Raw genomic sequence first — 15,584 nt, 5'->3', positions numbered from 1 at the left:
AATAGTTTTAAAAATAAAAAGTTTTAAAATTTATGTCTCTTTACAATATATAAAAAGAAAATTATTTTAAACGCTGCTATTACTCAACATTTTGAATTCAGGTCCAAACCAAACTTTGCAGGTGGTAGCAACTTTATGTTTATATACACAAAAAAATATTCATTATAATAATACTAGTTTACGTTAGTAAATATATTAATTTTATTTTAATTAGTGGCATAATTCCTAACTACCCCATCGCACTACCCCCGCCCCCCCCCCCCCATATCCGATAACTTCTGCGAAAGTTCATATAGACACAATGCATTATAAGATTATAAACTTTCAATTTATTATTAATAGTTTAAAGCAAAGTGGTGATATGTTCAAAACAATGATCCGAATGGCTTAGCCAGTAGTTTCTTTTATATTAAAAAAAAATTTTTTTTTGTTTAATTTCGGCCAGACACAGTAAAAAAACCCTGGTCAATAACGGTACTGGATCCGTCCTAGTAAGAGGATCCGAGAAATCGACGTAATCGTTTTCCCACTGTTGATTAAAACTAATTTACAAAACGGGGAGTGAAAATGCATTTGACTGTTAAAATATTAAATGGCGAAGAATGTACCTTAGCCGTAAGTAATCTATCGTTATAAGTATGTTAACATTTTGACTGATACGTTGACCACGGATTAGTAACCGACCAGACAGACCAATGCAGAATATAAGAATTTTAATGCTGGAAACTGGAAAGAAAAGAAATGAGTGAAATACACTGTACTAGATTTCTAAATAGATCTAAGTACAACTTAAAAACTGAAGTACTGAAGTAAAATCTAGATCTAGTGAAGGGAATAGAAATTTAGATCTAGATCTAGAATCTAGTAATTGACTAAAAATTTTAAAAAGTAGGCATACTTGTCTACTTGACGAAGTACAAGTTGAAGTACAGCTAGTTTTAGTACTTTACTTTAGACTTAGTACTTGCTTAAAACTGTACACTGTACCACTTCACATCTTTCTAATGTAGATCTAGATCTAGAGATCTAGATTCTAGATCTACCTACTGAACTAGAACTTAAGTACTAGCTAACTAGATTCTAGGTCTAGTTACTATCTAGATCTAGTGTAGAGTCTAGTAGAGTAGACACTATTCACTTTCACTAGAATGAGTTGAGATGATCTATCTATATTCTATAGTTATAGGCTTATTATAATATTCTATAGAATCTATAATAACTAGATCTAGGCCCTAGTTGTAGATCAACTAAAATACTACTGGATCTGTAGTCTATATGACTAGATTCTAGATCAAGGCCTAATTGTGGGCATATATATTTGCAACAAAAAAAAGACACGTCCTTTAGTTAACTTTAGTAGATTTTTGCTAAGAGAGAGAGAAAAAAAAACTGGGACAATTGTGATTGAAACTGGAAATCTAAATAATTACTGGATAAAACTGACATTCTTTTCACCTGATATTTACTTAGCTTTTATTGGACCTACCTTGTGAATTTTAACCCTTTGAGCCCTGGCCTAATTTCTCCCATTTCCTGAGCTACCAGGCCCAAACCAATTTTCACTTATCTGCTTCTAACTTTGCCTATAACTTTTGAACCGTTTGAGATAATCAAGCCAAATTTGGTATCCAGACTCAGGATCAAACAACAATGCAGCAATATTCTGAAATTCTATTATACAATGTATGAATTGCCAGAAGTCCACTTTTGTGTGATAACTTTCAAAGCAGTTATCACTGCCGGACCCGGTGCAAAGAAAAACTTCGCATGTTTTGCACCATCAAACAAATTTTTTTTAGTTTTGGCAAGTCTTTGTCCTTGGCACCAAGTGCTTGAACAGTTTCATTGTCAATTTCAATGTCACTGGATTTAGTCTCAAATTCAACGTCACTATCATCATGATTTAGACCAGCAATATTATCTTCTTCATCAGAATCAATAAGTATTTGTATTGCCTGAGATGCAGTCATTCTACTTCTCTTGTAGTTGCACCAACTTTATGTGCTGAAGTCGATGGCTGTGGCTCAGTTTTTCGTTTAGGCGGCATTGCTACAAAATGTAAACACTTTCACCTTTCCTAAAATCTAATTTTAGAATCATAATCCCGCACTAAAAAGACATATGCGAAGTTTTAGTCAGCCTACAGCTAATTATATTTAATTAGACGTTATACCGGCCTCTAGGAATATGTCGCTAGATCATCGGGCCGGAAAACCGGCTTTTCGAACATATATGCCTAAAGTTGAAGCCGGTTTACCGGCCTGGCAGGCTCAAAGGATTAAAATGGTAATGGACAGGTAAAAATCATCAAGTGATACATTGGGCCTAAATATTAGGCTATTTAAAAAAGCCCTGATTAATTACTTAAGATTTAGAGTGCATAATTATCATCTAATAATATATTAATAAAGTATAGGCCTATTCTATACATATTGAATAGGCTATGCTGCTACAGTTGCTACGTAATAGTCTAATATTTAGCCTACTACTGTTATCATGTATAATTTTACCATCCAAGTACTACCTGATATATTATAATGTATAGGCTTATTTTTTAAATTTTAGTTTCAACTAACCTATATAATCAACCCACTTTTACTTTTTTTGTATATGATAAAGTGTTGAATTTATTTTCAGGCTTCACCCAGTAGTCTTGTGAGTGATGTCAAAGAACAAGTTGAAGCTCTTTTATCTATACCAGTAGCTGATCAAAAGTTACTTTTCAAAGGAAAAGCTCTTCAAGGTATCTCTTCTCTTTCTATTCTTTTAATAAGCCATACTTATTCTATACTATTGGCACAATTTTTTTTTATCTAGCCTCTTCTTTATCATCACTAAAAGCCATACATGACTAAACTGTCCTGATGAAAAATTTTTTATAGATAAATGGTTTAATAAAAAACAATTTTGTGAAGCAAGCTCATGATTCTTTCAAGCTTTGTTTAATATGTATGTTCATTCTATTAATTCCATTGCATTTGCTTTTTTTTTTGTTTGTTTTGATGCAGAATCAACAATTTCTGCTACCTACTTAGCATGTTGTTAATTCGCATTTCTAAATTTTTAGATACCAAACCTCTTCGTGATTATGGTGTTGAAGATAGTGGAAAAATAATACTTGTTGTAAAAAGGCCAGTGACAAAGTCATCTGATACAACAAAAACTCTTAGTCCACAAAATATACACCCAGCAGAACCAGAGAGGCCTGTGTGGGAGAAACTGCGAGTTTTTCTTCAAAGACATTTTAGAGACAGGGATGTGGAAGCAGTGCTTCAAGAGTTTAAAAAAGTATGTCAACTTTTTATCTGGCTTCTTTGTTTCCATTACTTTGTGACATGAAGTTATTATTAGACTTTCTGATAACTATACATAATGTTAGGTTTAAAATCGTTTTCATTTTGTTGTTAAAAAATATATGATCAAACATAAGGTTATAATTAGTTATTCTTATTTTTCAACCTATTGTGGTAATTTAGATTTCTCAGTGTTTATTATTACACTTTTGAATATTTTTTTAAAATGCAAGTAAATCTGTTCAAGTTTTTTTACATTTCTTATTTTTCTCAATAGGAGTTTGAAAGGAATCTTTCCAGTTTAAGCTTGGATGACATAGAAAGATTAGCAACAACAAAGTTACGACAAGTATGATGTGTAAAATATAGTCAGCAGAATAAGTTATATTTTTGCATCGAGTTAGTTTACATTTAATTGCTATAAAAACAGATCAATTGAATGTAAGAATAAATTAATTCCACTGTGCTGATTTATGTGTAAGCAATGCCGGTTTTCAAGGTCAAGAGGAACTTTGTGATCTGAAGAGCCATCTAACGAGAGCTGTTTTAATATGAGCTTTCTTTGTATGCAAATAAATCAGAGCAATGTTTATATAGCCTATGCCTATTGTGTTACTTTGCTAAAATAATTTTTTGATTATTATTTACACTAGGGATATTTTTTTATTCATGTCTACAAATTAACACCATCCTATAAATAAATTTTACTTTTCAAAATTCTATGTTAGGGTCTAGAATAAATAATTTGACAAGGCTAATAATCAGTTTTAAATCAGTTGTTATTTAATAATATATGAGCAAACTAGTTTGAAGTAAAATACTGTTTGAACATTTGCTGTATGCTTGCATTTGTGATGGTTTTAATTACTTATAGAAAAGTCACAAGGATGCAAGATTATAAATGCAATATTATTAAGGCAAATGTTTATTTTACTACTTGTAGTCATAATAACTAAACATAAGAGATTTTATGCTATTTAGTTAATTTAGTTGCTTTTTCTGTTACGAAGTACTAACCTATACAAAATAAATTATTTCATCAGACATGTTTCAATTAAGTCTATAGAGAAGGTACTTATCAGGTTAACTTTAAAACACATTGCCAAGCTTAACTTTATGGTATTGTTTTTAAAAAATAAAAATTATGTAAGTTTTAATTTGTGATGTCATTTTATAGTGTCTTCTATTACATATGTATTTGCTTCTTGGTTGAAAGTAGTTTACCCACAACCAGTTAAAACTTGTAGAATTCTATTATGGGTTTGAAGATAAGTGGAAATGGATTTAAAATCTTTTTGTACAGAAAATAATGTAGGCTAAAACTAAAAAGTTAACATTTAATAACATCTATTGATTCTAGTTTGTGACATTGTTGATAAATGTTTTATAGTGATTGTTTTTAACCTATTGCAATATTACTTTAAGCATTCACTAAAAATTTGAAGTACTGTGAATGTGAGTTGAGTGCAGTGAAATAAAGTATTGTTTTTATTAATGTTCATGTATTTAATCTAAATGTCTAATAAAACATGTTTTAAATTACCATTATTAAAAACTTCTTTAAAATTGTTGGCAAAAGGAAGTCTAGTCTCATATTTTGGATAGTGATTTATGCTGAATTTTAAATGGTTTGTAATTTGTTCTTCCTCAGTATGCTAGAACATCACAAAAAAATGCTTCAGATGGTTTCGATAATATTTTTAGGCTTCAAACTTCTCTTCTGTCTCAATTGTACAGGACACCAAGGTTCACTTAGCTTTGATAGGTACTTGAGTTAGTGAAAGTCCAGATGGATGAGCAATGTTCTGATCATGCATGTAGTTGAGCTATGAAGAATCTAACTCTTGAGGGTTCTACTTTATTTTCTCAAACTATATGATCATATCTTGCTCCACCTACAACCATGTCAGTATAATCAGCTCTCTAATAGGATAGTTGATAATTCACAAGAGAAACTCATTTGAAAGGTATAATTATTTATATTGTTAATGTAAAATTCAGTTCTCAGACTGATGTACAAAGCTGAAAAATAACTGCAAGCCACACCTGGGATAATTTTATTTTTAGGAATTTGATTGCAAACACATTATAACAATGTGTATTATATAGAACTACCTGAGATTAATTCATTTACAAAATTTCATCACACAAACGTTCATCACACATAAAACTTGAGTACAGGATAGAAAATTTATATAAACTAGTAATCATTACATGTTTGTAATAATAAAATGCTCTATCGCCTAGCTTTGTTGCTTGTAGTGGACTGTAGGTAAGCTTCGAAGTCTGTCTGCAGCCTGTTCAGCTGTCATATCTCTCTGGGCTGATGCTAACATTTCAAAACCTACCATGAATTTCTTGACTGTTGCGGACCTCAGCAAGGGCGGATAAAAAGCAGCATGCAGCTGCCAATGTGACATGTCTTCATTGAGGTACTTGCCTGTTGGTGCCCCATGCCAACCCATACAGTTTGGGAACGATGTTTGGAATAGATTGTCATAAACAGTGTTCAGTTTTTTCAGCATTGTACATAGGTCATTTTTCTCTTCTTCGCTTAGGTCATTTAATCTCAAAACATGTCGCCTAGGTAACAAAATGGTTTCAAATGGCCAAGTTGCCCAGTATGGCACGAGCCAGACCCAGTGAGGTGACTGGAGAATTAATCTCTCCTCTTTTACTAGCTCCTTCTCTAGGTAGTTGATAAGCATGGGCTGACCATGAGTTTTGTAAAATTCTCGCTGCGTCCGATCCTTTAATTTGGGCTCATTGGGCAGAAAAGAACAAGCCCATACTTGACAATGTGGGTGAGGATTTGAGCAGCCCATTACAGCCCCCTTGTTTTCAAATATTTGCACCCAATCAAACTGCTTTCCGAGTGCTTCATTTTCAACCAACCACGTATCAACAACTTTGCGGATATCACCAACCTCCATCAAAGGTAAAGTGAGGTCTGACCATGGGTGGAAACAGATGACCCGACATTTTCCATGAGCAGGCGCAGACTGAAACAGAGGGTCATCAGACTTGGGAGGGTCAGGGCCGTCTGGCAACAAAGCTGGGAAGTCATTATCAAACACAAATGTATTTGTATAGTCAGGATTTACCACACCATTAGGCCGCGTTACCCCTGGACATAGAGGATTCGTGGGATCAAAGCGTGGGATTTCTTCGTGTATTAGTTTTTCTACCTGGCCCTGCCATGGGCGTTTAGCCCGATGTGGTGACACGACAACCCAGTCATCTCTGAGTGGATTGTACCTCAGGTGTGGGTGATCTGTACTGTTGAACTGCTCCATCTTCAAATAAAATAAACAATAACTTGGTGACTATACTATAATTAACTTTATTAAACAAAATTAGCCAGAAATACTCTGAATAAAATGCATTAATTTTATACAACAATTTTTAAAGCTGTTAACAGGCGGAAATTTATATAACTAACTATTTATAACACAACCATGTCCACCAAACTCTAGATTGGAAATTATATTTTAAGTGTCTGAGGTATACTTCATACTTTTGAAGTTATACTTGTTCCTATGCAAATACATTTTTAGGTAAACAATTAGTGAAACAAAAAATTAGCCTGAGCATTTCTAAATAACAATAATATTTTGAAGACTTTACCTGGCAACTGATGTACTTTATTATTATTATTTACAACCAGTCCTCAGATGTACTCTCTATTACCTGAAAAAACATAATTTGTTTTAGGTCAAACAAATATAGAACAATCCTTATAAATAGAATATATAGCCTTCAGTTTTAATACTCATGTCTGTTATCCTAATTCTCAATCCCAAACTTCTCAATAAACAATTATACATGATTAGGCCTAGATCTATAAATAACTGTAATAATTATGTATAAGGATAATATTAATAAAGTGAACATACTAAAAATCATATGTATATTAATACTATTAGTATTAGATCTATAAGTTAAATAATAAGTTAATTTTTTTTTAATTATAAAAAAACTTGTCAACTAATACTACTATTACTAGATTTCTCTATGTCTATAAAAACTTATTTTTTAAAAAATATTAAAAACAGAACAGACATCCAATGTGGTATGTTTAACTTAAGCTAAGAGCTTAAATAGACACCAAATGTAAAACAACCTTTCTTACATTTGCATCATTCTGCCTTCTCAGAGTTCACTATCTATTTTTATAATATCACAACACAACTTATGCTAGCAGCTGTAGGCCAGATCAGTTTGACAGTTTTCCCAGCCAAGCTTGTAGCCTGTGGGCCGTAGACAACTATGCTCCTATAATTTATAATTATTACTAGACTATCTATAATGTAATGTCTATTTCGCGAAGTACACGATTTACAAACATGTCAACAGTGTGTATGGAAGATGTTACCGGCTAGATCTATATTAACTTAATAAGCCCCTGGCTACAAATAGACCTAGAGTAATTTTAACACAACCTGAATATTAATAATCAATAATGTTAACTGTAATGTATATATCCACGAGAGGATCGTATGTATGACGAGAAATAATATGGCGTAGCTTTTATTTAATCGTGAAAAACATTTTAGAGTAGAATGGCGAATGGGGGGAGATAAATAATAATAATATTGGAAAAGGGGTGATCCATAAACTGTTTCTTCCTGGCATCTCTTCGGGGGGGGGGGGGGGGGGATGGGAAAGGGAAGCCTCCCCCCCCCCCACTTTCCGAACGAAATGGACATTTATATAGAACATTTATACTTTTACCAGTGTGTCGCCCCCCCCCCCCCCGGAGAAAAAAGTCTGGAAGAAACACTGTCCATAAACGACTATACCTTATTTAAACGATTAGCACCCCATTGGTCCCATATATATTATAATGTCAGACCCCCCCCCCCCCCCCCATGGACGTCATGCCTCGGAACCGAACACCCTCTCCTTAGTTGTAGTAATTTTTTCTCGTCACGGAAGTCAAACTCCTTAATCCCCCCCCCCCCCCCCCCCCCCCCACCCGAAGTGCGACGTCGTATATGGACGACACCTGAACTTAAAATAGCGCAACTTCGTTTGCGTAGGTCAACGACCTTCAAAAGGACCTCGAATGTTAAAACGGCTTAGTGGGGATGGGAACTGGGTGCAAAGGTTTGTATGTGTAGTATTATTAAGAGAAAGCTTATATTTTGTAAAATCAGGTCGAGGGTGGTGCCTTGGGAGAGATTAAAAATAAAGTAGCTCTTGGACTTAGTCTACTAGATCTAGTTAGTAACAAGCTTCTCTGCCTGATGTCTGGGAAAAACTCTGCGTTATCCAGATTGGGATAGGTTCCGTTGGGTAACTTTTAATTTAAAAATAAATAAAAATGCAAGCCTTCATTAAATAAATCATTCAATACACTCTGGGCTTAGATTAAAAACCTGTGGAATTAGTCTTCAGCGCAATGATGAGCTTAAAGTTAATTTAACGAGTGCTAAGAATAAAAGGAAGAGAGGGAGGGCAAGTAGAATAGCTTTGATAGGCCAAAGTAAAAAAATATTTGTAGAGTAAAGAATGCCCCAAGAGTAAGACTTAATGATAACATACTTGGATCTGTAGGCCAGGGTCTGTTTGATAACTGACCAGTTCCTGATATAGTCCAATTTGTTTATGTAGGCCTAATAAAATAAATAAATTTAAAACCTACAAAACACCACATACACACTGGGTAAAGCAACCAAGATCACCGGTATTGTTAGGCCTATAAAATACTATAAATCTATAGGCCTATATTAAATAGTTTGTAATTATGTTAACAATTTGTTATTGGGCTAAAACATTTAAATTTAATATTAGGCCTAATGATAATGAATGGATCTAAAATAAATTAACTTGAAAATACATTTAAGTAATTAATTACCTTTTTAAAAACTGTTATCAAAACCGATCTAGACTAGATCTGTAATAAGAAAAAAAAATATTTCCTAAAAACAATGTGACTTTATCCTTTACTATACTTAGATCTAAGGCTAAATGACTTGTACTGATGTAGATCTACCAGTACTGTTCTCGCAATATCTTACAGAAACGAACTGACCTTCACGTGATGGTACGCCTAGCCCTAGGCCTACACAAGCAATAGAGAAATTTTAGTTTGGCCTAGGGTCTACACACAATCACATTTCTCTCACTGAGCGCTCGAGAGAAAAAAAAATCAGCCAACCAGAGGTGACCTAGCCGTGACCTTACACCCGGTGACCGCTGGCGTAGTATTGACAAGGGCGATAACTCACAACAACGTCATCCAAACAATGAGCTTCAATTACAAGAATTAGGCTTGCTTCTCTATCGTCGTTCTATTAATCACACACAGTGCATCAACGAAAATATAGATTCCAAATGTAATAAAACTTCGTAGAAAGATGTAAAATAATCAATTACCCATCATCATAAGATATAGATACAGCTGTAATTGTATCTCATAATAATGAAACTACAGCAAAAACTACTAAAACTGCAATGTCTTTCTAAATTAGACAGGTAGGCAAAATGTGATATACATCACACTGAATATTCTATATCTAGACCGTGTGCGCACACATAGACGCGCACACAACTCAGATGATAGGCACAACTAGGTCAAGATGGCTGGCGGTTCGTGAAACTTTGAGAACTAGGTCAAGTTAAACCCTTCTAAAAATACAAATACCATACGGTCTGAATCCGATACAATACGAGGCCTAACAGGTGTTTTTTTCTCACGCACAAAAATGAGGAGGAAAAGGCTAACGATTGGCTCATTGAAGAAATAAGTAACGGCTATGTAGTCAAAATACTAAGGGGTCGTCTTATTATGACGTAAACAAAAAAAAATGGATTTTAGACCTCTCCCATGTCCACACGAGTCCATTTTCGCCCGTCCACACGCGTCCACTTTCGACGAACCCTCACCCACCCCCCCCCCCCCTGTGGACGCCCAAAGCATTTTTTTTAAAAATTTGTTGGATGTATTTCAGTAGCGTAGCGAGGCGGGGGGGGGGGGGGGGCATATGTCCCCGGGCGCCGACCTTAGGGGGCGCCAAAATGGGTTGGAAAAATAAATTGAAAGGTAGAGGGGGTGCAAATCGAAAGTTTGATGGGGGGGGGGGGGTGCAAATCGAAATCTTGAGGGGGGGGGGGTGCAAATCGAAATCTTGAGAAGGGGTGCAAATCGAAAAGTTTGTCCCCGGGCGCCGGGAGGGTCGCTACGCCTCTGATGTATTTAACAATTAATATTAATATTTATGAGTTATAAACGGCAAGGCCCCATAGAATTCATGACCTCTACTTCTGTTTACCTCAAAACTCGCTACTGTTTTACGGTTCGTCCAAACATGACGTCTCACTCCGGAGGACGTGTGTGAAATGTAAGGCGAGGGGTAGGAGGGTTTCAGAAAGTGTGACGAAAGAGATGGCTGGAAGAAACTCTGCTCCGCCCCCCCCCCCCCCAGTCCCCACGCGTCTACAAACTTCGTTATTCTAAAAAAAATAAGCAACTACAAAGACTATTACATTTCCCATACATTTTGAAATAGACTCCCACGCATAAAAACAAATAATAAAAGCTTACCAATCGAAAGCTTATCGATTCGATCTACTTTTACATTTAAATCGATTCTATTTTTGTCACATACAATCATTGTTGTAGGCCTAGTAGTCAGTGGCGTAGCGAAGTCGGGTGTCACCCGGTGCGGCACTTAATGGTGTCACCCGGTGCGGTCCGCACCCCCCTCCCCCCATCGCTACGCCACTGCTAGTAGTGAGTGGTTTGATAATAAGTGTTTCTTTCAGACATTCTTTTCTAATGAGTTGCACATAGATCGTCCGAGGAGGGAGAGGGGGGTGGGGAGGGGGGGGGAAGCGGGATACGCTTCAATGCTCCCTCCCTCCCGTCACCCCCCACCCCCCATCAGAAGATATACCTAAAAGAAACCTTGTTAATAATGTATTGTCAAGAAGGTGATTAGCTGACGTGGCAGTGTCTAAGCTTAATGGGTTGAGTCTATGTATTTTACTACAGGGGCAGGGGGGGGGGGGCGGTGTACATACATAAAAAATATACGTAGGGCAGTCAATTACCATAAATTTAAGTAGTGTGTGTGAGGTGGGGGGGGGGGGGGAATTAAATGTCACTATTATAACCCATACCTATTAGCATACAATCTCTCGGAAAATTCGATTTTTGAGTATGAAGAATTTAAACATTTTGCCTGCTTTTTGGGGAATTCCCAGTTCTCGGGCACGCAAGTTATGGGGATTCCCCTGTGTACACCTGCTGAAAGTGGTATGATACACTTGCCTCGGTAAGGAAAGTTTTTGGCGCCCTAGCTTAAGTACAGCCCCCTAAGGTCGGCGCCCGGGGACATATGTCCCCCCCCCCCTCGCTACGCTACTGCATCTTCTTTACGTTTATTTATATCTTGGCTTAGGACGACTGTATGTTCGTGTTGTTTTCAATGCGTACAATTTCAAAATGAAGAATGTAAAGCCACAATTAGCGTATTGGCGAATATAATTATACATTACTTTCAAAGCCGAAAGTAAGCCCAAAGTGCGTGGTTTGGCTTGCCAATGTTTGTATTGGTAGCCTAACAATGTCTGTATTGGTAGCCTGCCAATGTATGTATTGGTAGCCTAACAATGTCTGTATTGGTAGCCTAACAATGTCTGTATTGGTAGCCTGCCAATGTCTGTATTGGTAGCCTAACAATGTCTGTATTGGTAGCCTAACAATGTCTGTATTGGTAGCCTAACAATGTCTGTATTGGTAGCCTAACAATGCCTGTATTGGTAGCCTGCCAATGTCTGTATTGGTAGCCTGCCAATGGCTGTATTGGTAGCCTGCCAATGTCTGTATTGTTAGCCTGCCATGGTAGCCTAACAATGTCTGTATTGGTAGCCTGCTAATGTCTGTATTGGTAGCCTAACAATGTCTGTATTGGTAGCCTGCTAATGTCTGTATTGGTAGCCTAACAATGTCTGTATTGGTAGCCTGCCAATGTTTGTATTGGTAGCCTAACAATGTCTGTATTGGTAGCCTGCCAATGTATGTATTGGTAGCCTAACAATGTCTGTATTGGTAGCCTAACAATGTCTGTATTGGTAGCCTGCCAATGTCTGTATTGGTAGCCTAACAATGTCTGTATTGGTAGCCTAACAATGTCTGTATTGGTAGCCTAACAATGTCTGTATTGGTAGCCTAACAATGCCTGTATTGGTAGCCTGCCAATGTCTGTATTGGTAGCCTGCCAATGGCTGTATTGGTAGCCTGCCAATGTCTGTATTGTTAGCCTGCCATGGTAGCCTAACAATGTCTGTATTGGTAGCCTGCTAATGTCTGTATTGGTAGCCTAACAATGTCTGTATTGGTAGCCTGCCAATGTCTGTATTGGTAGCCTGCCAATGGCTGTATTGGTAGCCTGCCAATGTGTGTATTGTTAGCCTGCCAATGGCTGTATTGGTAGCCTGCCAATGTGTGTATTGGTAGCCTGCCAATGTCTGTATTGGTAGCCTAACAATGCCTGTATTGGTAGCCTGCCAATGTCTGTATTGGTAGCCTGCCAATGGCTGTATTGGTAGCCTGCCAATGTGTGTATTGTTAGCCTGCCATGGTAGCCTAACAATGTCTGTATTGGTAGCCTGCTAATGTCTGTATTGGTAGCCTAACAATGTCTGTATTGGTAGCCTGCCAATGTCTGTATTGGTAGCCTGCCAATGGCTGTATTGGTAGCCTGCCAATGTGTGTATTGTTAGCCTGCCATGGTAGCCTAACAATGTCTGTATTGGTAGCCTGCTAATGTCTGTATTGGTAGCCTAACAATGTCTGTATTGGTAGCCTGCTAATGTCTGTATTGGTAGCCTAACAATGTCTGTATTGGTAGTCTAACAATGTCTGTATTGGTAGCCTAACAATGTCTGTATTGGTAGCCTAACAATGTCTGTATTGGTAGCCTAACAATGTCTGTATTGGTAGCCTGCCAATGTTTGTATTGGTAGCCTAACAATGTCTGTATTGGTAGCCTAACAATGTCTGTATTGGTAGCCTAACAATGTCTGTATTGGTAGCCTGCCAATGTCTGTATTGGTAGCCTAACAATGTCTGTATTGGTAGCCTAACAATGTCTGTATTGGTAGCCTAACAATGTCTGTATTGGTAGCCTAACAATGTCTGTATTGGTAGCCTAACAATGTCTGTATTGGTAGCCTGCCAATGTCTGTATTGGTAGCCTAACAATGTCTGTATTGGTAGCCTAACAATGTCTGTATTGGTAGCCTAACAATGTCTGTATTGGTAGCCTAACAATGTCTGTATTGGTAGCCTAACAATGTCTGTATTGGTAGCCTGCCAATGTCTGTATTGGTAGCCTAACAATGTCTGTATTGGTAGCCTAACAATGTCTGTATTGGTAGCCTAACAATGTCTGTATTGGTAGCCTGCCAATGTCTGTATTGGTAGCCTAACAATGTCTGTATTGGTAGCCTAACAATGTCTGTATTGGTAGCCTAACAATGTCTGTATTGGTAGCCTGCCAATGTCTGTATTGGTAGCCTAACAATGTCTGTATTGGTAGCCTAACAATGTCTGTATTGGTAGCCTTACAATGTCTGTATTGGTAGCCTAACAATGTCTGTATTGGTAGCCTTACAATGTCTGTATTGGTAGCCTTACAATGTCTGTATTGGTAGCCTTACAATGTCTGTATTGGTAGCCTGCCAATGTCTGTATTGGTAGCCTGCCAATGTCTGTATTGGTAGCCTGCCAATGTCTGTATTGGTAGCCTAACAATGTCTGTATTGGTAGCCTAACAATGTCTGTATTGGTAGCCTTACAATGTCTGTATTGGTAGCCTTACAATGTCTGTATTGGTAGCCTTACAATGTCTGTATTGCCCACCCAACTCTCCCACCCCATTTTTCTGAGCACATGTTCTGCACGGTGTCAAGGCGACATGTCCTGTTAAACTGGATCGGGCTTGTCGCAAGTAGCGCACGCAACACGCACGTCTCAATCTGTCCCCAGCACCGTTGTCATACCATTGACAAGCCACGCTCCTTGACGAGGGAACTGTTTGAGTCACGAGTCAGATTTTGTTAGAGCATCATGTACTCAGCTCATGTACTCTCGTCTATGCTGCTCTTTATAGGATGTATTCAGGCGAGTTGTACTATTTTTTTCCCTTCCTTCCACTTTCCTCTAAGTCTTATAGAGAATAGGACCAAGACCACAGTTCACTAACAAACTAGGCTGGAATTTATTCTCTTTACTTCACACCATGTTATTTCAGCATCTCCTATCTATCTCTCGACGGATCTCTTCCTTGTCTTCATTTCTTTTGATTTCTGTTGATTCCGTTCCAGACTTTACAAGTGAAGCTGTTTTGTGTATTTCTGATAGTATACCATTTCCACCATTTGTTTTCTAACATGTCACTCTGGACTGACGTAGGTCTAAAAAAATCTCACATAAGTATGTTTGATACTGTGCCCGGCCAACGTATTATAAAACGTAAATATTTATTTACGTATTAACGTATTTATCTATTTATAAATCACCGAATCCTATTTGTTGTAACACGAGCCACCTTTCATATTCGCCATGCGGTATAGCATAACAGGCTTTATATCAGAGGCGTAGCGACGGGGGGCGGGGGGTACATATGTCCCCGGGCGCCGACCTTAGGGGGCGCCAGAATGGGTTGTAAAAAAAAATTAAAATATCATTTTAGTTGCATTTTGGCATCATATATATAAATAAATATATGGGGGGGGGGGTGAAAATTGAAATTTTGAGGGCGGGGGGGGGGTGCACAAATTGAACATTTCCTCCCGAGGGGGCGCCAAATTGAACGTTTGTCCCCGGGCGCCGGGAAGGATCGCTACGCCTCTGCTTTATATCACACAACGTGTATGGTATGGTTAACCTCAGTGACACCCGCTGCAGTTACCAGGGTGACATCCCCTCTGCTAAAAGATTTACGATAACTTTACGTAATTTGGTGTCATTCAGCTAAAAGATTTACTATAACTTTAGGTAATTTGGTGTCATTCAGCTAAAAGGTTTACTATAACTTTAGGTAATTTGGTGTCATTCAGCTAAAAGATTTACGATAACTTTAGGTAATTTGGTGTCATTCAGCTAAAAGATTTACGATAACTTTAGGTAATTTGGTGTCATTCAGCTAAAAGGTTTACTATAACTTTAGGTAATTTGGTGTCATTCAGCTAAAAGATTTACGATAACTTTAGGTAATTTGGTGTCATTCAACTTCAGGGACGGTGTCACCCTATGCTTGATGATGTGTACAACTTCAA

General features: G+C 37.3%; 3 protein-coding genes across 7 annotated transcripts in view; 2 read left to right on the top strand and 1 right to left on the bottom strand.

Moving 5' to 3' along the window:
* Positions 1-456: 456 nt before the first annotated feature.
* LOC131955663 (ubiquitin-like protein 4A) lies at positions 457-4,424 on the top strand. The gene is made up of 4 exons (XM_059319864.1): positions 457-615; positions 2,638-2,743; positions 3,068-3,288; positions 3,571-4,424. The coding sequence occupies exons 1-4, from the start codon at positions 568-570 to the stop codon at positions 3,646-3,648; spliced, it is 453 nt and encodes a 150-aa protein (XP_059175847.1). The 5' UTR covers positions 457-567; the 3' UTR covers positions 3,649-4,424.
* Positions 4,425-5,282: 858 nt separating this feature from the next.
* Positions 5,283-9,715, bottom strand: LOC131955662 (galactose-1-phosphate uridylyltransferase). 5 transcript variants are annotated; one of them, XM_059319862.1, is made up of 5 exons: positions 9,675-9,708; positions 9,154-9,192; positions 8,841-8,911; positions 6,921-6,983; positions 5,283-6,589 (listed from the first exon to the last, which is right to left on the bottom strand). In XM_059319862.1, the coding sequence occupies exon 5, from the start codon at positions 6,587-6,589 to the stop codon at positions 5,537-5,539; it is 1,053 nt and encodes a 350-aa protein (XP_059175845.1). In that variant the 5' UTR covers positions 6,921-6,983; positions 8,841-8,911; positions 9,154-9,192; positions 9,675-9,708; the 3' UTR covers positions 5,283-5,536. The 5 variants fall into 5 exon arrangements, with proteins under 5 accessions (XP_059175845.1, XP_059175842.1, XP_059175844.1 ...); XM_059319859.1 differs by lacking the exon at positions 9,675-9,708 and adding an exon at positions 9,331-9,540; XM_059319861.1 differs by lacking the exon at positions 8,841-8,911 and having other exon boundaries at positions 9,675-9,715.
* A 4,582-nt stretch (positions 9,716-14,297) lies between these two features.
* LOC131955652 (protein serrate) overlaps positions 14,298-15,584 on the top strand; it is a 5,451-nt gene continuing 4,164 nt past the window's right edge. The window contains exon 1 of the mRNA XM_059319844.1: positions 14,298-14,427. Within this exon, the coding sequence (XP_059175827.1) occupies positions 14,374-14,427 (54 nt within the window). The 5' untranslated portion in view covers positions 14,298-14,373. The remainder of the gene's footprint in view (positions 14,428-15,584) is intronic.

The sequence above is a fragment of the Physella acuta genome, unplaced genomic scaffold (assembly GCF_028476545.2).
Source record: "Physella acuta isolate Inbredline_101_S28 unplaced genomic scaffold, ASM2847654v3 ptg001091l, whole genome shotgun sequence".
Lineage (NCBI taxonomy): Eukaryota > Metazoa > Mollusca > Gastropoda > Physidae > Physella > Physella acuta.
The sequence above is the reverse complement of the archived record's forward strand: the minus strand, read 5'-3'. Positions and strand labels throughout refer to the sequence as shown.